A 21,116-nucleotide genomic window follows, 5' to 3' on the forward strand; every position below is an offset into this window, starting at 1 on the left:
CCAACAGTCCTGTGCTCAACTCACCCCTTCCCTCACTGATGTTTGCAAACTTCTGACTTTCATTGGTTTCTTCCACATCCACCTCAATTTAATTTCTTGGCTTTTCTGTTCTGTTGGGTACAATCCTTGCTGAAGATTCTGAATTACCACCACTCTTACCTACAGAGTGAGCCACACTACTAGAGGAACACAAAAGCTCCCACCAGAGGAGTTTAGTCAGTGATGAAATAACACACAACCTATATTACTGGGACTGTGGGTACCTGCTCTCTTCAGTCCTGCTGTCAAGTGACACCCTCCACGGTTCAGGTGCAGCCCAGGGTTCAGCTGAGCACACGAGTCCTTGGAGAAGGCAGTTTTCTGCTGACTCTGTTTTAGTTCTGTTGAATCAAACCAGTCTGTTGTCAGTCAACTTGGGAGAAAAATTAACACAGAATGGTGAACTTCCCAAGTATGCCACTCAGTGCTGCAAACACCTGATATAAACACATACAGGTGAACTTCCCTGGTAAGGGGGGATGAGCTCACACTTTGCTTTTTTTAGGCCTTTATTGTTCCAGGGACTCAAAAGACTTCACAAGCTCTGTTGATAATTCTGGTGGCACTACGTGGGCAGCAAAGATTACAAAGTTTTTAAACCCACAGATTAGATTCCTATTTTAAATAGTCTGTAAAATCCCCTTTTGCAATGGGGCATCATTACTCACAGGGCAGTAACCAGGGCTCGGGCACCTGTGCGTGCTCAGGGGGAGGCAGGCAAGAGGATCACACAGAGTGGAGGTTTAGCTCAATACTGACCAAACTAAATTGCTTTCCACCTTTGCCTTGCTACATATTAAGACACAGCTTGCCCCACAATTGGGCAATACCCATCAAATGACACAAAGATGCCTGACACAAGCTCCTCACCTCCTTCCTTGGCCAGCGTCTCTCTCTCCTCCCGCAGGAGGCTGTGCTCAGGTTTGTAGCCACAACCCACTCCAGTCAGACTGCAACAGGCTTCATCAAACTGCTTTTTATGCTGAGGTCGAACAAACTGGTAAAATCCTGTCATGAGAGAGTGGGAGGAAGAGAAATTAAAAAAAAGACAGTCCCACCACCAGCAATACAGGCCACAGAAACCTACAGCAGCAGGACTAGGTCAGGCAGTATGGTAAGTAACTTAGGATCTAAACAGCATTATCTGACATTTATATAATAAAGACACTTGCAAGTTCCACAAAGGTCAATATCATGCAAATTTCCAGCAACATCATTAGCAGTAGGTAACAACCATAACTTTTTTCACTGTAAAAATGTTTTACCTCTTGGTGAAACCACTACTTGTGGCAAAGGTCGTATCTGCTGGGCTGGTATGTTGGATAAATGATAGGATGTTATCCCTTACTTACCATGAAGTGCTTGCCAACCAAAAGCCTAAATGTCAGATGAACTTTAGGTTTCAGGTGCCTGTCACATTGGAAAACTAGACTTAAGCCTTAATTTGGCAATCCAGTATTTTTGTATTTATATAATAAGATCAGTGACTTGGGAAGCAGATTGTGGCCACTGTTAGTACCAAGTGCTCAGGTTTAGCTTCCCATCCCTTAACTTTGAAAATAACCTTAAGCAATTTCCAGGATGTATAACTGCTTTTTTAAATTTTTAGTAGATGAAGGAAGTCCCAGAAAAATCTCTTATGTTGAAAGGGAAAGGAAAATTCAGGGAGAAGACACTTTGTCCAGTTCCTGTTAATGCAGCTGTTAAAAGCCAAGGAGACACCAGCTGCCCCAGCCAACTGGCCCCACTTGCCCAGGTCACTTGCTTTATACTCACAATTATTTAAGTAGAAAATTTCCCTAGATATTCTGTCTACTGCTTCAACACTGAACCCTTCCAAACGCATCTACCCAACTTCCACAACCAGACTCTTGCTCTCACCTCCCAAATCACAGGGAACAAGCTGTACTACTTTCATGCAAAGTTTAAAAATAACAAAAGCTTTGATGGAATGTGATTTTTATTCAGGCCTGTCAAGACTCAAACTAATCTATGATAATTAGATGGAGAAGATTTCCTGCGTGATCTGGGGATATCAAGTGATGAATGTTAAGGATCCTCATCCTGACAGAGCTGCACCCCCAGTCTAAACCACCTCTGCTCAAAAGACAAAATTCACATGACACAAATACGCTAGGGAAGCTGTCACACCTCGTAACAAGACATGCTTGTTTTCATCCTCTGTAAAGAGGGAGCTCATCTGAGATAACATGGCAGGGAAGTCATCTGTTGTCTTGTAGTGCTGAAGGGCCTTAGAGAAGAGCTCATAGTTCTGCTGGCTCAGGGTCTCCTTCACCGTTGCGATGTAGAGAGTCGCTCGGGCCTTCTTGGGCTCTGCTGGGTCTGGTTTCTTATCAGCTTGCTGTGAAGGAAGGAAGATTTTCCAGTAAATAGTTGGACTTGAGGAACTCCTCTCACCTGAATCCAGATGGAAGCAATATATTCACAATTTTGCCAAAACATAAAACAACAAATGCTTTCAACTAACAGGTTACTGTCTCTTTTAATTCTGGTAATCACCCCCATGACATCAATGTGTTATTTCCCCCTCAAAAAACACTCAAACAGCTTCACTGCCATGAAATAAACACAAATCTAATGAGCCTGCCTCCTGGAAATGTCCCATTAACTGAAAAAAGTCAATCTCTGAAGCAGGAGACACAAAGAATGGAAGGTGTTCAAGTATTTGGGTTCCTCCAAGACATTTCTTGAAGCTAGAGAAAGCCAGACTGCTCTCCCCTGCTGGGAAACATTCTGCTACAATCGCAAGCAGCAGGGAGTTGACAAAGGTCCAGAACAACCTTTGTGACAGTGACCAGGCATTAAAGTGCACACATGTGGAGCACAAGCTGTTGGACCCTTGTCACATGTCTTCATGACAAAACCCAGTATCAAGGAAGCCCCTCCCAGAGGCACAGCATATTGCTAACTGCTCCAGCTGATTATTGTGCCTATTTCTAAGACATGAACCCCTCTGTCACCTGGGAGCCTCCATTCCCTCCCAGAGGAGCCCCTTCTCTGCTGACACAGCTGCCTGCTTCAGAGGAATAGTCCTAGAGGAGGCAGCCAAGTCTCATTGCACAATTCTTAAGAGAAGGCTTAATGAGAGAAATGACATTTACTCCTTACCTTGAGGGGTGGCTGACTCATCCTGACATTCAGATGGCAACAAACTCCAAACACAGCCTCTGCAAGGGAACTGCTCCCTTCCTCACATCTTGGATACTAGTGCTCCAGAATCAGTGACTACTTAGGCCAGTTTTGTTTGCTGGATGCCTAAGAGTCTGACAGCCAGCACCCAGCTGGGACACTACCCTGGACAACTACTGGCACACATCAGCACCCAGGGGATTCTCGTGAATTTGTCGTGCCTCTTAAGCTGCATAATGAATTAGCTGAGTTTGGAGACAGGGCAAAACAACAATGCCCAACTGCAGACAAAGCACAGAGCAACACCCCACCATAGGTGGGTTAGGATGTGACCACTTACCCAAATTAAACTGGTAAGTTGTACCACTTGAAGGCTCTACCAGCAGTTGGACTAGATGACTGTTGTAGGTCCCTTCCAACTGAACTACTCTATTCTAATCCAAAATAATGAAACCACCCACTTGGTCAATGGGAGATGTTGGCAAGATAGTCAATGCCAGAAAATAATTCTTTTCACCTACTAACCCTGCTTGGACCTGTGCTTGATGGGGTCTGTGATGTCAAGATTGGAGGAAGAGCATGACAGAAATAGATTTCATATGTGCATTAATGCATATTTACAATTTGGAGAAAAAACATAATTGCTCTGGCATCAGTCATCTGTCTGCCAGGAGATTTCCAATTCAAATGAGAGCTGATGTGCAGAGCAGAGGGATGGCACAGACATAGGAACACATACTGTATTGCTGATGAGCTTTATTTTCTTCCTTCCTCCTTTCTGCTCATCTGTTAACCTCTTCTCATACTGAAGGGAGAGTGTTGACAAACGTTGTGCCTGTGAAGATTAAAAGATGACAGGTCCAAAAAACGCTTCTCAAAGTTACTGCCCATTTAATGTACCCATTTCCAGTGGTAATTGTTAACCCAGTTTGAGACACCATTCCAGAAAGTGAAACAAGTCAACCTAAGTGACAGCAACAGCAGAGTCTCCAGTATTAGATCAAACCAACATCAACCACATTAAAAACAATCACCTAAGAACCAGAAGACACTGTGGCACAGCCCCATCTTGCTGGTTTCTACAGGTAAGTGATTTATTTATTTGTTCTTGCCCAATAAGGGATTTCAGAGTGAGTAGATGACTATCAGTGTATTTAAAGAATAAGGGGGTTCACCTAAGAGGAACCAGTGAAAGGTCACAGTACCCCCACATTCCATTGTGACTTCTAAACATGTCTGTTCAGATCACACAGCTTCACAGTCACATTAAACTCACTACAACTACACCACCACCACTAAAAATAAATACAACCCCAAGCCAGTAACCTCAGATTTGACAGTTTGTAGAGTCAGTTGTTTGTATTTCTGAGTATCACCCTTCAGTGCACTCATAATACTCCAAGGATCCTGAATTCCAGACAGTCCTGTGCATATTTAAGTGCATATTTAACTATATTTTATTTTAAAGTCATGTAATGAAATGAAGAACTGGAACACTGGCAGCAAGTCTAACATTTATGATACATGCAATAAGTCAGAAGAACAATCAAAAACATTGTAACACTGGACTATGTAAAAGGTGCCACCTTGAACAGAAGAAATAAGGCTCCTGAAAGACAAGTTTCCATAAAGTACATCTCCCAAAGCAAAGTGAGTAAGAGAAACTGTTAAATAATTTTTTAAATGGCTTCTTTTCTTCTTTTTCACACCAAGCAAATTGTTTCAGAATGACAGCAGCTACATTTCCATTATTTAGGGAACAGTATAACCTTGATTAAAGAAGAAAAAAAAAAAAGCAGTTACCCAGGTACTACAGTGGCTGGTGAAGAAAGCTGGAACACACCAACCCCACCACTGTCCAAAGCCAGTGCTTAGGGAAATCAGCTCAGTACTGGGCTCCAAGTGCAAGACAGCTCCCTCAGAGCCACTGCACATCTCAGGAACAGACTCCCCACTTCTCTGGTGCCAGAGGTCAATTTGGGTGCAGACCAGGATGCCCCCAGTGCTCTGCAGATGGGTGGTGAAGATGAACAGAGCCAGCAGACAGGAGCTGAGCTGACTCACTGCCCAGCTGTTGGGACCATGGACTGATCTGATTTGAGGAAATGCTGAGCTTTGCCAAAGGCTGTGCAGCTCTGCTAACCAGTTCCTGCAGCTGGCTTAGCAAATGCATGGGGATGCATCAGGCTTTCCAAAGAATCAGTTCTGGTGTCTGTGTCATGGTGGCCCATGGGTGACAGAGTCAGTTTCTCAATTGGCTGCATGCAAGTAAAGATGGGCAGGGCTTGTTCCTTTCTCCAGGTCTGCACATTCCCTGTTTTGCACTTGTCTCCATCCACCCCCCTTAGACCTCCTGAGATATTCCCCAGATACTCCTTACACTCACACACTTTCTCTGAGGCGTTTTATCCCCAAGAAAATTACCCTGGGATTTTGCAATAGGCACTCCTGGAGGCTACACACATCAGCCAAACAGTCTGCAAGTCAGCAGTAAAACATTCCTGCTGCTGCTAGCCAGGGACCTGCTGCACCCACATCTGCAACCAGGGATTTTGGGAAAGCAAGAGCACAGCCTGGTCACTGACATATGCAAAATAACAACCCAAGAGGAAAGAAAATGAACAGCAGAGAAGCTTTGTTGTGGAATTTCAATTCAGACAAAATGTTTCCCAACTCTGGGAGATTCGTTCTCTGAGGCAAATGAGAGACTTTCATCTGAAAGTGTAGCCTCTAATTCATCACCTCTTCCCCACCCTTTTTTGAATTCAGTCTCTGGTCACACACCAAGTGCTGACGCAGATCACGCCCAGGAGGAACCATGTGTCTGCCAAGCTCTTTGTTAGAGCAATGTGCCCTCCAGAGCATGGTTAACTTCCAGGAATCTACGTGGTCAGCAGCTCTGGAGCACAGCACACGTAGGTCCCTGCTGTTATCTTGCTGAACGTGGCAAGAAAACCCTTTGATTAAGCTTAATTGTGAGAACTTGTGATTACTGGTGCCAATTACAGCGAGTTCTTCCTGAATGAGGGTTGAACTGGTACTCTGAAATCCATGACAAACTCATTTTGCTTTGGAGCATAGTACTCACAAGCCAGTGTTCTCCCAGGCCATTGCCATTACCTTCTCCTCTCCTGACCAGTCACTTTCCTCCTCTGCATCTTCATTGCTCTTCTCACTGCGCTCCAGAGCATCCAGGAGCCCAGCACAGTGTCTTCCAGGGGAGAGGAGCTCTTGTTCATACTCGGTGCACAGGCTGGATCCTCCATCTCCATTTACTGGCACCAAAGCACAGCAGAGATGACAAATTAACATTCCATATTATCTCCTGCATTTTATTCGACTTACTATTCCCTCAAAATCCCATGTAGCAATCCACAAAGATGTGCTGGTTTGTTTAACTTTCTACCTCTTGCAAAACTGCATTATGTGACTTAGTAAGAAGTTCACTTTGGTCAATGACTCCCAACATTGCTCAAGCATTTGTCGCCACAACCTGCTGGGCTTCTCAAGCTTTACTTTAAGTGATGGTCATATTTAACCTCAAAAAGGCTTAGGACCAATGGAAAAAAAAAAATCTTACTGCAGTTGTCTGTGTTTAACTACTTCAACTTCATGGATTTCCCCAAAACTGAGTTCCTGCTTTTAAGAGATTCCGGCATGAAATAGGACTTATTAAATGGAACAAGTGTTTTTAAAGCCTACAGTTCTCACAGTATCAACACCTGCAAGACACAGACACCCTCAGGTCCCAAGAATACATATTCTTGCTATCAGGATCTGGGTGTATTTGGTTTTAAACAGAAGAATCTGGAGCTGTAGGCAGTGTTAAGTCAGCATCTGTTTGCTACTTCTGAAAGTCATTCTCCTCAAACTATATTTCCACTGTTTTGTGAAATTACTTCAGCAGTTACTAAGAAAAGCCATTAATTTGAGAAGAGTGGAGGTATATTGCATGTAAAATTATTAATAATTGATATAATATTTAATATTATAAAAATTGATTTATACTTACACACTTCTAAATAATTAATAATTTAGAAAATTATTAATTAAAAGCCTGTATAAGAAACTCTTTAGCCAGAAGTATGAGCACAGGTGCAGTTTGATGCTACAGCTGATGCAACTGAAAAGGCCTCTCAAAAGAGGCAGCTTCCTCCCTTTACTTCCAGCCACACATTCCAGCCCATCCTTTGAGATGGATCTACCAGCCACGTGGCTAAAAGGTGAATTGGTTCAGCAAGCTCATCTGCTTGCTCTGCAGCTGCACAACAGGTAAATTCACATCAAGGGATGGAGCACAAGCACATGGCTGGAAATTGAGGGGAAAAAATGCAGAGGACAAAGAAAACCCTTTCAAGGACAACCTGCAGCCACACTGGCTTAGACATAACAACAAATCACCCTCACACTCAGTCACAATTGGTTTGGAACCAGTTTTAAACACAACTTCATTGTTCTGCTCCAGAACAGCAAGCCACCCAGAGTAGAACATTCTGAAAGAATATCTGATGTGAGATACAATTTCTTCTTTGGCATTAGCTAACCAGAAATGTTAAAATACTGGGGGTTTTTACCCCCAGGGTCAATGCCCTCTGTTTCCTTACTCAGATTTCTGAGTCATTTATACAATAGCATGGAAGAAGGACAAACGAAAGTCAGTGCTAGTCAGAAACAGACTTCCAGTTCTTATATATTATCTATGATATTCCACCACACCCCTCCTGTTCTGCAGGACACATTTTCAGGCCCCATTTGCCTCTTTGCCCAGTAGTTGCAGCTGGTTCCCCCATTTTCTAATGCTGACCAATGTCCCTTTTAATCAGACTTTCACATCAGTCTTTGAGCTCTCCTTGCTTTCTCTCCCATTCCTGTTTCTAGTCTCTTACTTTTCCTTGTTTGGTTCTGCTTGCAGCAAAAGAACAGTGTATCTGTGAGGACTCAAACCTACCTTTTCTTTTCCTCTTCAAACTAGGAACATGGTCATCCAAATTTTTGGCTTTTTTCAGAGAGAGGATCTGCTCAGCTGAAGTTGATGGTGCTGTATTTTCACTGAGGGAACCAGCAGAGGCAGGAGGGCACTGTGGCAGGGGTGGGGGCATCTACAAACAGTTTACAAAGTTTTAGAACAGGCAAAAGATACTCCACCACTCCACTTCTTTTGCCACCAAACATCTCAGCAACAACCCAAAGACATCACCTTGACAGCAAGATTGTCATGCATTCTGGAATCACACGCTTTTCAAAAAAGGACCAAATCACCAGGAGGTGCCAAAGATAAAGTCTAGTAAGGCTTAAAACTCAGTAACCTGTGTAAGAGAAAAAGGGTCATGACCTGCCTGAAGAACAACTTCTTCCCAACACTGTCCCTGCACCACAGCTGCCCCTGACAAAGCACACTGGGCTGTGGTTCTTATTTACCATGAAACTCCCATTTATGATCAGAAGAGATCAAGCCATTCAGTATTACCCATCTGTAACTTATTATTCTGAATAACTAGTATTTGACTCAAGCATCTTCCAGGAAGCAATCCAAAGCTGTATGTGAAAATTTGAGTGTTTATTTTAATGTTAACCTCCATTTTGGGCACAATTCCCCCTTCTGGCTTCCAGCCAAGCTATGACTGTCTCCAGTCAATTAGCAAGTCTTTTCACAGTATTACTTTTTTAAATCAGAGAACTACTACTGAGAAAAAAAGCTTTGCAATCCTAAGAGAGAAGCTGGATTGGTAAAGATGACCCAGTGATGAACTGTGACAACAACAGCTGGACTTGACTTCCTCTTTATATCAGTCAGCTTAGATTTGAAAGTCAGGGTCTGACTCTTCCACACATACTGTCACCCTGAGGGTGAGGTGGAGAGCTGCTTGGTGCTAACATCAGTTCCAGTATTTGCATACCATGCAATGGAAGGTATGTTTACTCGGGAGGGACTAGAAAAGGAAGTTATTTTTGTGATCCAACATCATGAGTTGCACAACGTGACAACACATCCTGTCCCAGCTCACTCTTGGAGAGAGATGAGCCACATCCCCTTTCCTGTAAAGCTTCCAGTGTTTAGAAGCAACAGCTGACTCCAACATGTCTCTCACCTGCCATAGTATTCCCAGTTTCCAACACTCAATAAAAACAAAACAAAACCAAGCCAACAAATTTTCAAGACACTTACAATTTCCTGAGCAACACGGAAGAAGAGGGAGACGCTTCTGACTGCGTGTCCGAAATTGTCATAGACGTTGACGTAGGGACGGACCCAGGAGGGCAGCTTGCCCCTCACATCACCAGTTGTGAACCTACCAAGGGTTGGAAAAGGAGAGAATTACTTGCCAGGCTGACCCACATGAGTTAAATAATCCCTAGATCAGGGTCCAAAAGGACAAGGTAGAAGCAGCAAGGCAACAGAAAACAGAAACGGTGCAAGGAATAGAATGGGCTGATGTTTTCACCCAGGAGAACAGGGCTTTGTTCACACCATGTATCCCACAAGCAGCCAGTTCCCATCCTGAATCCATAAAAATTGTCTCCGGTAATGCTGAACTGTGACATGCTCACTGTTCCCCATCAAGCCTCACACTGCAGGCTACCAATCCAACTCTTGGTGCTCATTATATACAGGTTGTATTAATATCAATGGATATTAATGTAGTATAGAATGGATCCACTATTACATTGCTGAAACATCACCACCTCTCCTCATCTCATCCTCCTCCTCTCAAAAAACCTGCAGTGACTCCTCAAATAAGAGATGGAGACAATGAAAAAATGTAAGTTATTATTTGCATCATTTCCAGTAGAAGTACAAACATAAATTCAACAAATTGGCTTATTTTCCATCAACACCATTAATCCTCTTCACCAGCTCCAAGACAACATATTCTGGCAGCAGAAGACAAGGACCCAGTCGCTGTCTGGAAGCAGTGCTATTTTTATATGACCTGTTACACAAAATTACCCAATTGTGAACTGTAGCTTTCTCCAAACAGTAACTTCTGCACATTTTTATACCAAATAGCACATAAAGGTGTTGGTGAATGTTTATGTTCCAGAGGGAAGGTGTCACCTGTGGTCACAGAGGAAGATGGCCCCGTAGTCCTGGCGGTGCCGGATGACCCTGCCAATGGCCTGGTTTACTGCCCGGGAAGCTTGCTGGCTGTACCACTCCCTCCCAGATAAATACTGCAACAGGGAGTGAAAGAGTTAACATTATTCACCAGGTAAAATGCATCCTTCCTGCTGTACAGCCACTCCTTCTGAAGAAAAATGTATCCAACAAGCTCTACTAACACATCTCAGTGTCTTGGAAAACCAAGTACAGCGTGACTCGGATATCACACCTGATTCTGGTGCCCAGAACACTCAAGCAGTAACATCCAGTTACTACTTAGTGTGTGATGCACTGACAGCCTGGTATGTACAACAGAGCCACCACATTATTTAAGAGCAGCTGCTCTCCTGCAGGACAAAAAGCTAAACTTATAATGCTGTTCATTGCCTGAAGCAACAGGAAAAAACCCCAAGCACAAAGCCAAGCCAAAGCCAAGAAACCAAACCCAACAGTACTCATCCCCTCAAACCATCAAAACAAAAATCCTCAAACCAGCCAAGCACAAGCAATGCTGTCCACCCTCTCTCTGGATGAAATGATTCCCTCACAAAGATAACTTTGCCCCATCCCTGGAAGTGTTCCAGGCCAGGCTGGATGGGGCTCTTGGCAACCTGGACTAGTGGGAGGTGTCCCTGCCCACGCAGGGGGGTTGGATCTAAACGATCTTTTATGGTGCCTTCCAACTCAAACCATTCAGAGAGAAGGAGGAGAAAAGATGACAGGAATGTGCAACCAGGCAGCAGTGAAAAGTTGCTCAGCTTTACCTGAGCACCTGCACCACTTCTTCTCATTTCATCCAGGAACTGCATCTTTAGAACGACCCTGGGCTCCATGCGAGGAGGAAACGGAAGCCCAGTAATGATGACTCCTCGTCCATTGTTGTCAGCAAAGTCCAAGCCTTCACTGGCCTGAAGAGACAGGGTCTTCCATCATCAACAGGATTTGAAGTGACTTTTCCAAACAATTCAGCAGTTATTGGCATTTTTCTCCATTAAATTAAACCCCCAGCCAAGTGTAGTTTATGAACATGTTAGGAATAGTTCAAAAGAAGCTGAATCTTCCCTCAGTAGGTAAAAGAAGCAGCAGAAAAAAGGCCTTAAATGTAATTTACCATTTTGCAGATATTTCCACCAGTATCACAAATCAATTTATCAGCACAGGAAAATGTAAATGAAAGGCCATCAGCTGTGTCCAGAGGACCTGAAGTCAATGTAAATTCTTTAAAGCTGAACAATATTTTTGGTTTTCAGCAGTGTTGTTTTAACACGTTTAATTAGAAATGTTTCTTTTAGTTCTCCTCCAAACCTGTTGCTCCCATCTGATGGGATAGGTTTTTGGTGAGCAGCCACCAGGAAATGGAAAGATGATGCTCATCCCCTTCACAAGACCTCAAAGATTGATCCCTTTAATCCAAGCAGGAATGAGGCACATGTGAACTTGACAATTTCTACAAGGCCCCAGGGCATCCCAGTTTTCTTGGGGGCTCTTCCCCACACACAATTGCAGTCTCATAACAGAAACACACTGAGATCCAAAATGTTTTCCCCCCATCAACTATACAAATCTGATCTCAGAGGAAACCAAGGCTCAGTTTTAGTACCTTCCCCCGGCACACAGCCAGAAAAGCAGCTCCATTGGATGCAGGACAGACAACTTTATCATAGTAGGCTCCCATCACCTACAAGATAAACTAGTTTAAGCAAGAGCATGAATGGTATCACCCTTTGCACATGCACAGACAAAACTTCACCAGCTAAATCACACTTTAGATCTTGGTGTCCAAGTGAAATTAAGCTGGCTTAGTATAATGTTCTTTACTGCTACTAACAGGAAATGTGAGAGGCCATTTCCTTAGCAACCCCCTTATATTCCTGGGAAATCCAGGACACCTCAAGGTAAGCATAAAGGATTAATAGCAGATACTTCTCGTGAGAAAGCAAAACATGGACTGTCCTGTGCTTCTGCAGACCCTTGAGTAAAATGGGCAAACCAGGGAAGCAACTCAAGGGTGTTATTTACTCTAAGAAGCAAACAGAGCAGTTATAAATAAACAAGATGACACTGCACAGTTCCTTAACAGCCAAAATATGACAAGCTGGGAGGAACTGTCCCACAGAACATCAGAAGATGCTGCCTACTGAAGTGGCAGCTTTCTGCCACCTCCAGCCCTCAGGCCACGTGTGTTGGCTGCCATTACATGAGGGGATTTCAAACTAGGAATGTACCCTGCACATCCAGCCAGAGAAGTAAAGGATGCCCAGAACTGTACTTCAAATAAGCATTCAGAGCATTTTCATTACATCTTAGGATAAAATTTGGGTGCTGTTTCACACCCAAACACATCTTAGTGAAGGTATTTAAACACCAAAACAGTTTCTTAAAATGTCAGAGGTATGTAATGCAAACAATCAACCTCTGCAAAGCTTCCTTTGTTCCTGGGCTCCACAAACATCGGCTTCACTTCCTCTATTCTCTTGGCAAAGTCGTGCTCCTGTTACAGACAATGAACAATGAACAGATCAGCACTGGCCAGTGAAGATCAGCACACACCTTTGAGTGGTCACCATGGACCTCCCCAACACAGTCTGCTCCTCTCTTGCCAAACACAGGAAGAGGTAGAAGCAGAAACACACAATCCCACCACCACCACCCCCAGCAGCAGCGATTCCTTGCAGTTGGTGCAACTCAGACACCACTCAGACACGAGTACCAATTCTTTCTCCTTCCAACTTGCAAGTTCCCAACACTCACCTCCCAGCAGGACACTTCTGTCCCACCATTCACTTGTAAGGAGCAGGAGCATTTAAAACAGAACTGTTCTACCAAGTTTCACCAGGGACACACAAAACATGAGCAACAGCTACAAAAGTTACAGTCACAAAAGTTACAAATTAAAAATAAAAGCTAGAAGCTCATATTGGAATTTTTCTTTTCCCCTAAGGGTTGAAACACTTGGACCAACCATAATTTGGAGGTTGAAGTCTGGTAAAATTAAATGCACTAAGAGACCAGGTAACATATTAAGATTACTTTGGTTTTGGTTTCTACACCACCACATTTCAGGGTATTGTGATCAAAAGAAGCCCGACCTGGGTTTCTACTTCCTAGATAACTTCCTTATCAATGTTTTTAATGAGCATGGTTGAATTTTTAATGAGCATGGTTCAACAGCATAACTACAAACTGGTGTGTAACCGAACCACCCAATGAAGGCAGAGCAATGAACATACCCTCCAGTATTCCAGGCTCTTATCCATCACAGGATAGGATGGGAAGAAGACCAAGAGGCCATGTGGCACAACTCGCACCAGGTTACCTGCAAGGAGACAGGAAAGTGTCCAGCTGAGGGCATCTTCATCCAGGGATGGAGCAGCCAGACTCTAAAAGCAAAATCAACTAACAGCATGGCTTGCTTCCAAAAGTCTTTTCTGCTTGCTTGATGTCAGTGTTCATGTATTGGGTGGAAGTTTGCATTTATTTATTTTTTTAAATCATTTCAATAATGTATATTGTCATTAAGGTATAAACATTAATACAAATGTCCAACTAGCTTTCTAAAGCGTAGTGGTAACAGAAAAAAACCCAAAACATGAGGAGCTACACCAAACACTATAGATGGAAGAGACACATCATCTGCCTCTTTCCCCTTGTGACAGCAGGATTGATTTTTAGATTATTTTCTCCACTCTGTCCATTGCAGTCTAAACATTCAAGGCAACAGCTGAGGCACCACAATTTTGCTTTTGAGGGTTTTCTAGTCAAATAGCATGTTTTACTGAGGAAACATGAATCCAGTATTTTGTGAAAGCATTTTCTTAATTTCACCTTTTAGCCCAAGCTGAACACCTCAGAGCACCCACCCCTACTTCCTTCAAACATTTCTAGATTTAACAGGCTCCTTTCAATCTTAACTCAGCCAAACTACACAAATGCTCTTCTTTTATTGTCTTCATGTGTTAAAATTGTGTAGTTCCATTTTATCTGTCCAACATTGCCAAAACAATAAATGCTGACTTAAGGCAGGCTTGATGCAGGGCCTTGAAAAATACCACAAGAAATGGCATTGACTTCCTGTGATTCTCAGCTGCTCTGCAAATGATGCTTGGCTGCTTCATCTCTGTGCACTGATTTTCTAGTTTGTTTCATTTTCTGAGCATGGTTAGGAACCACATTTTTTACCCAAACACAAACACTTGACAACAACAATAAACTCTTAGCTTGGAAATATTAATCCAAGGAGTTTGTGTGCAACTCCAGGAGCCAGCTGCCTGAGCAAAAGGAAGCACATGGAACCAGACAGCATTTAGACATGCAGTGCATCCCTTTACCTTTCCCTGCCTTATTATGTCTTTTTAGTATTTCTCCTTCCAGATTTCTAGAAATCCTGTGCAACAAGTCATTTCTGAAATCCACACACTTCACTTACCAACTGTTTTCCCCAGAGAAGATAAATAATCCTCTGAAAACCTGCAAAGAAGAAAAATCAAGTACCATAACTGTGTTTCCTTTTCTATGCTTTTCATCCATACTGAGCTCCTCTGAGACTCATCTGAAGTAGCAGCTCCTTATTCCTATTGCCCTCCTTCCTCTGGCAATCACCCACACCAAGGAAACAAGAGTGTTAATATCTTGACTACACCTCACTATCACTATTCCATCTTCTTGCCATCAGCACTGAAGATACTCTATCAGAATGCAACAAGAGGGACTTGGAAGCCAGAGGAGTTTCATGCTAACAACATGAGGGTGCAAGTTGTGCCAGAAAAGTCTGCAGGTGCTGCCAAGCATGACTAACCTTACAGCTATTGATAAACCAGGTGTGGTGAGGCTGCACAGGCAGAAAGGGTGAATTTGGTTACTATGGTTGTTATTTATTCGTTGCACAAACCCAAGTAAATCACTTTTGCTTTGACTGAAAAAGAACTGCTCTGCAATGAGCAGCATTGATCTGTTTCTTCCAGCCCTGGAAGTCACCTGTTCTCTCATGCCTTTACATTATTCTTAGTACCCTGTACTTTCGCAGGCTGTTTCCCAAGAAACTTACATATGCAGGGAAAAAAAAGAACCAACACATTTATTTTTATAAGACCTATAATTACTGGTATCCCCACACAGCCCTTGTGACAACACAGCAAACACTGTGAATTCCCTTCATGCAAAAAGCAGGTGCTCTAGGCCTTGGGGGTGGATCCCCACCCCTCCTCAAGCCAGTATCTTCAACAAAATACACTGAAACAGCAGGTAAGCTTCTGAAAATGAAAACTACAGTCTAAGGGCTTTCCAGACTACTACTTCTCTGTAAAAATCAATTACAATTGCTGAGTCCCTTTCCAGTTCAGTGGAATATCTGGGCATTTCCCCCTCCCCCTCTTCTTTTTCCCCATAAAAGCTCTTGGAAATCTATTATTTTATTTTTCTGTATAGCTGAAAAAGAGCAAGTCAGGCCTGCAGGAGGCTAAATTACAGAAATCTCTGTTTCAACTTTATAGATTAATTTCTGGCAGAAATAGATTTAAGAATATGCCAACACATAAAAATGTGTGAGCTACAGGAAGAAAGTTAAACAGAAGAGCATGTGTGTCACACACAGGACCTGATCCTCACTTCAAATACTGCAACTCTTGACAAATATTTGGATATATTTTCCTTAAGAAGGCAATGCAGAGGCAAGGGAGAGGCTGGTCATGGTGACAAGCTTTAAATATAGAAATAGCTGTTGCAAAGACTAGTCATATTCAGCCTTCAGCAAAGAAATTTAGGGTGTGTGGGGGTCCAAGTCAGCAAGGGTGGGCTGCTCCCTAAGGGACTGGGAGGTGGCACCTGAGCATGATTTGAAGGCAGCAGGGCAGGAGTCTTACCAGCCAGGGCCCAGCCCTCCAGTTCTAAATGTTCAACAGTACTGATTAGAGGGCATTATTATTCAGCACAGTGTTCATCCAAGAAAAGAACTTGAGAGAGCACCTCTTTCACCAGCACCCTGCTGTGGGCACAACCCAAAATGTCAGAAACCAAGACTTTAAAACAGAATTCCACTGGGAAGTTCATTACCTTCTTTCAAAGGTAGAAGTGAGCACAGTTCCATCAGGTCCCTTGGGAATGATCCCAACCCAAAGCTGGTGTTTCTCAATAACATGAGGATTCTCCAAGCAAACAGGAAAAGGGCTAAAGAAACACAAGAGCAAGAACCTGGTCACACTCCCGTGATTCCCTACTGGCTACAGTCCAGAACATTTCAAAATCCTGAAGTAAAACCTAAAATCACACAAGCAGATTGTGTCATTTCATAATGGCACTGATCACACATCTGGGCACTTACATCTGCATTTCCATTGTAAAGGATGAGAGGGGGGAGAGGGTCCCACTAGTGAGGATAATGGTCCTGACTCCCTGTCGAACGAGCTCATGCATGCTGTGCCCAGGGCTGAAGCACCAGTAACTCAAGGTCTTTCCTGTGTCAAATAAAGAGAAAAACACTAAGAAGCCAGTCTGCCAGTAGAAAAATTAAAACATCATTAGCATGTAGCATCTGAACCTCTGGAAGTGAAACAGTCAGCATCTGAGGGTAAAATTCCAGGTGTGTGCATATTCTGCTTCGGTCCTTCAGAGATTTCCCTACTATGTCAGTTCAAAATATAGTTGGAAAGGTGACTGCTTGCACCTTCAGTAGGTTATACTTTTAATCAAAAGATGGTTAGAGACAAGACAGAGCATCAGATTTTTGGTTGGCAATTAACAGGCAGATTGAGCAGCTCAAAATACTCAGTCCCACATCCACTGATTCACCTCCTGCTGCCAAAGACGACTGGAAGGGGACGCATGGTAGGATAAGTGCAGAATACTGGGATGAAGGATAAATGGCTGAAGTTACAAAACAAGAAAAAGTATCTCCACCCCTGCTCTTGCTTGAAAAGAGAAAAATGCTTCTCCAGCAGGAATTTCCAGTGGTTACAAACACTTCGCCTACTTTCAATTTTCCCTCAGTCAAGTGCCAAACCCTTCAGCTTCTGCTCAAATCTTCTGTGGGATGTGAATGTTCAGTGGCTGACACTGACAATCTGGCACACCACAGGTTATCAGCAGAAAGGATAAAGAGAAAAATGCCAATATCACACTAGTGATTTCTTCCAGTGGTCAGCTTATAATTGTGCCACTGCTGGTCTTCTTTAGCACCAGCTTTCCAGAGACAGGCAAAGAAACAAGGGAAGGAAACAATTATCTACATCCAGAACAAGAGCAGCCAAAATTAAACTTTAGCTTTTGTTTCTGTTTAATTATTTTTTTTGCTTCTAAGTTTCAGTTAAAAAAAACAAATCCAGCATCCACATGTCATCATGTGCACATCTTTTAAACAGACGTGCTTCCTTCAAGCTCCCAAAAGGAGCCTGACAGCATCAGGAAATCCCCAGTGGTATGTGCCCAGTGAGTCACTTACTGCTTAAAATGACAAAGATAACATTTATTTTAAGATAAAGCTTTATCTTTTCATCTCATTTGGGCAAATCCAGATGGATAGTGTCTGGATTCTAGGAGATTCACATTCCAAAATTCACCAAATACTCTATCTCTTGAATTCCCACTGAGAATTGCTGCAAATGACAGTGGGACATGTATATGGACAAGCCCTGAAGGATCTATGGACAAGAGCCAAGTCACTTGCACCAGGAGCTTAAGAAATTCCAGCAGGAAAGAAATTGGGCTGGCAGGGACTGGCCCAGAGGAGCAGAACACCAACCACTCATGCTGCCCCACCAATGCTTCATTTGAAATCCACCTCCAGCCCTGCAGCATGACTGCCAGGCACCAGGTGCCCAGTTCTTGGAAAAGCTGGAATTGTGAGACATTTGTAGCCCGGAGTTCTGCAATTATATTTTTAAGCCTCACCAGATTATACCCCTTTCAAAGGTCCCATTCACCAGCAGGAACTGTTGGACATTACACAAAGTAGGTTTCTGCAGCTTTTTCCCTTCCTGGTCCAAGGAAAGCTAATCCATGGAGAAATGGTTTGCCAGTAGCTTACAGCGTGTTGATTTGGAGCAAACCAAGAGTAAGAGCATTTTATCTTCAGGTAAAACTATACCAGTTCCAGGCTGTACTCCTAAGTGGAATCCCTGCAGAGAACAAGGAGCAGGGCAGTGATCCCAGCAGCATTCCAGAGCCACACCACTTCTCCTCACTGATCACAGCTTGTAGAGAACTACTCGAGTGGGTAACTTCCACAAAATCCTTTGAAAACAGCTGTTATTAAAAGGTTTGCATTATTTCTACCCAACCTGCTGCACTGCTAGAGGAAACTGGAGACCTAATCAGCCTTGTCTGGCCTCTGCCAGGTTTGCACATGTGCAAGTCCCAAGAAATTGCTACTCTGCTGCACAGGTACCTGCAAATGCTGGTTTTATTTGAAAAGCAAGTGTATGAATATGCCTAAATTACAGAGGAATTCTGTGACTGCTCTGTAGTAGTTTTGTGTATAGATCCTCCCAATTATGCAATGAATCTGAAGTGTTTATATTAGCCTTTTCCTGCACACAGGTTTAATAAAATCTACTTAAGAATTATTCCTGTAACTCCAAACTCCAATTGAGCAATGTCTTGAGAAGAGGTTTTGCAGATGAGGAAACAGCCTCTGTCCAGGAACAGAACAGAACTTCATGGAAACGCTTAAGGGGGCACTAAGTGCAAACCCACTGAATTTGTGGAAACTCATTCATTTGAAAAATGTTATTTTTGTCCTTCAGTACTTCTATGAAACAAATACTTATATTGTCTAGAGAATTTAATTGAATAACTAAGTAGATATGTAGTTATGAGGCAAGATCCTAGGAGAGTATCCTATTAAGAAGGCTTAGGTGAAGGGATCCACATCTGTCTCCTCTCATCAGAAAATGTTTTGTTTTCCACCTAACTGTAAAAAAATAAAGATATCAGAACAAAGTTCAAGAAAGCCAAGCTCAGTGGTGCTCTATAGGAGCCTTGGGATAAGCCTTTGATTCAGAAGCCAAGTGCCTTTTCTTCTAGGCATGCTGCTTTGAAGCATGGATATGTTGAGGCAGTTCCAGATACCAGCTTCTGCAGAGCATAAAGACAAAATAGGTGGGATAAGGGAAATAAGAAGAGGGAGGAATCTGGGTTGAACAAGAAGGGCTGACAAGTATACCTGAGGCTGAAACTATCAAGAAGAGTCAACATGCCCTGAAGAACTTAGGAAGTTGCTCAAAAAAAAAAGTCATATCCCAGAGAACGTAACAACACCCTGAGGCTGTACCTGTTGTTTTCTGGCTAAGAATTCACATCCTCAAGCATTGTCTCTGGCACATCCCATGAACCTTCTCCAGAGCTCCAGAATGAGCCAAACAATTACAGCTCCTCTGCCATGAATAATTTCAGAGATTAAGAACTTTTATGGAATTTCCTTTATAATGCCTTTGGCACACATTTTCAGTACTATACCTACACATGACTCTCCTTGTCATTTTATCCTTAGCAACACTCACTTTGTGTTTAACAACAGTTATGCATAGAAATACAGCTGTTATGAGGAAAACAGAAGTGTCATAAACCTCCACATCAGTCCTGAGGGAGAGTTCCCCATCCTTGTCTGGAGGGGGAAAGTCTGAAGATTTTCTCTACACCAGTACAAGCAACTGTTCCATAATGGAAATTATCTTTTCACTGTAATACTTTTCAATCCAGCTTTTACAGGAGTCTCCCCAAGACCAAGTTCTGTACCTTGTCTTTTTGTAGATGATGAACTCCAGAGGTCTGTCCTTTGTTTCTTCTTCTGATTATTGTTATCCAGATGAATATGTACCTGAAGGAAAGGAACGAGCAACATTTCTAGAGATGGCTACAGAAATGAATTGGCACTTGATCCCTCAAAAAGCTACCCCATATTAAGGGTAATACTGAAAAATAATAGCAAGTCTTAAACTTATTAAAGTTCCCTTTTCTCTTAAAAAAAAACAACAACTGTTCTATAATTTGTTGTGGCATCACAGCCCATTAAGTCCCAAACTCTAAATAAGTTATAAGGACCACAGTTCCTTTGGTGGTTTCTTTTTTCTGGAAGAACTTACACAGCCTCCCTGTAACCACCATCACTTGCTATGCCATCCACACCTTCTGAGTCTTGGACACATGAAATGCAGGCATTAAAAGGTGGGAGGGAAAAATGTAGAAGCCAATGCATCCCATACCTTGTAATGCTTAGATACCGACTGATGTGGCAGGAAACCTGTCGTGCCTTCTGGAGGATCCATGTTGAAAACTGTCTGGATAATGGATGTAAATAAATGGAAAGATTTAACAACTGTTTCCAGCAAAATCCCTAATCTATCTTTGCACTGAGAAGTATTTCCACAGAAGTTACTGATGTGATAACTTTATCTTCTTGCTCCTGTTATTAAATAAACACAAAGAATCTTGAACAAACACGTTCACAGGCAATTCCAGCTACCCATGTGGCTTTCTCATTGCTCCAAAACCTGCAAGCCAGTATCTAAACATACCCAAGCTAATGGCAGTGACCCATACTAATGACAGTGTCACTCACCCTGCTTATGACTTCTGGCTGGGGATCAAAAGAAGCACACAACATGTTCACAAGATCAAACAGTCACAACTGAGTGTAGAAGATCTTTTTGTATTGCATGGGTTTAAGGTCTCAGACATGACACCCTACCCTAATACTCTCTGGTTAGAAAAAAAATCAAGCATGTAATCACACTTAGTTATCCATATTTTAAATGAAAAGCATCTACCAACTCTGTTCTGCACAGTTCTGCTTCTTCCCCTTTCCTGCATGTAATGCCTGATGGCTGAGGGTGCT

The 21,116-nt window shown here is 42.8% G+C and overlaps 1 protein-coding gene across 2 annotated transcripts in view; it reads right to left on the reverse strand.

Moving 5' to 3' along the window:
- RTEL1 (regulator of telomere elongation helicase 1) overlaps positions 1–21,116 on the reverse strand; it is a 43,226-nt gene that overhangs the window by 10,499 nt on the left and 11,611 nt on the right. For both annotated transcript variants that reach the window (XM_051632732.1, XM_051632731.1), the window contains exons 14-30: positions 20,485–20,559; positions 20,018–20,099; positions 16,608–16,740; positions 16,340–16,453; positions 14,718–14,758; positions 13,522–13,607; positions 12,705–12,782; positions 11,892–11,969; positions 11,056–11,199; positions 10,247–10,362; positions 9,356–9,479; positions 8,138–8,288; positions 6,310–6,464; positions 3,929–4,024; positions 2,191–2,401; positions 910–1,047; positions 264–380 (exon numbers count right to left, since the gene is read on the reverse strand). In XM_051632732.1, the coding sequence (XP_051488692.1) occupies positions 264–380; positions 910–1,047; positions 2,191–2,401; positions 3,929–4,024; positions 6,310–6,464; positions 8,138–8,288; positions 9,356–9,479; positions 10,247–10,362; positions 11,056–11,199; positions 11,892–11,969; positions 12,705–12,782; positions 13,522–13,607; positions 14,718–14,758; positions 16,340–16,453; positions 16,608–16,740; positions 20,018–20,099; positions 20,485–20,559 (1,939 nt within the window). The remainder of the gene's footprint in view (positions 1–263; positions 381–909; positions 1,048–2,190; positions 2,402–3,928; positions 4,025–6,309; positions 6,465–8,137; positions 8,289–9,355; positions 9,480–10,246; positions 10,363–11,055; positions 11,200–11,891; positions 11,970–12,704; positions 12,783–13,521; positions 13,608–14,717; positions 14,759–16,339; positions 16,454–16,607; positions 16,741–20,017; positions 20,100–20,484; positions 20,560–21,116) is intronic.

The sequence above is a fragment of the Apus apus genome, chromosome 15 (assembly GCF_020740795.1).
Source record: "Apus apus isolate bApuApu2 chromosome 15, bApuApu2.pri.cur, whole genome shotgun sequence".
NCBI lineage: Eukaryota > Metazoa > Chordata > Aves > Apodiformes > Apodidae > Apus > Apus apus.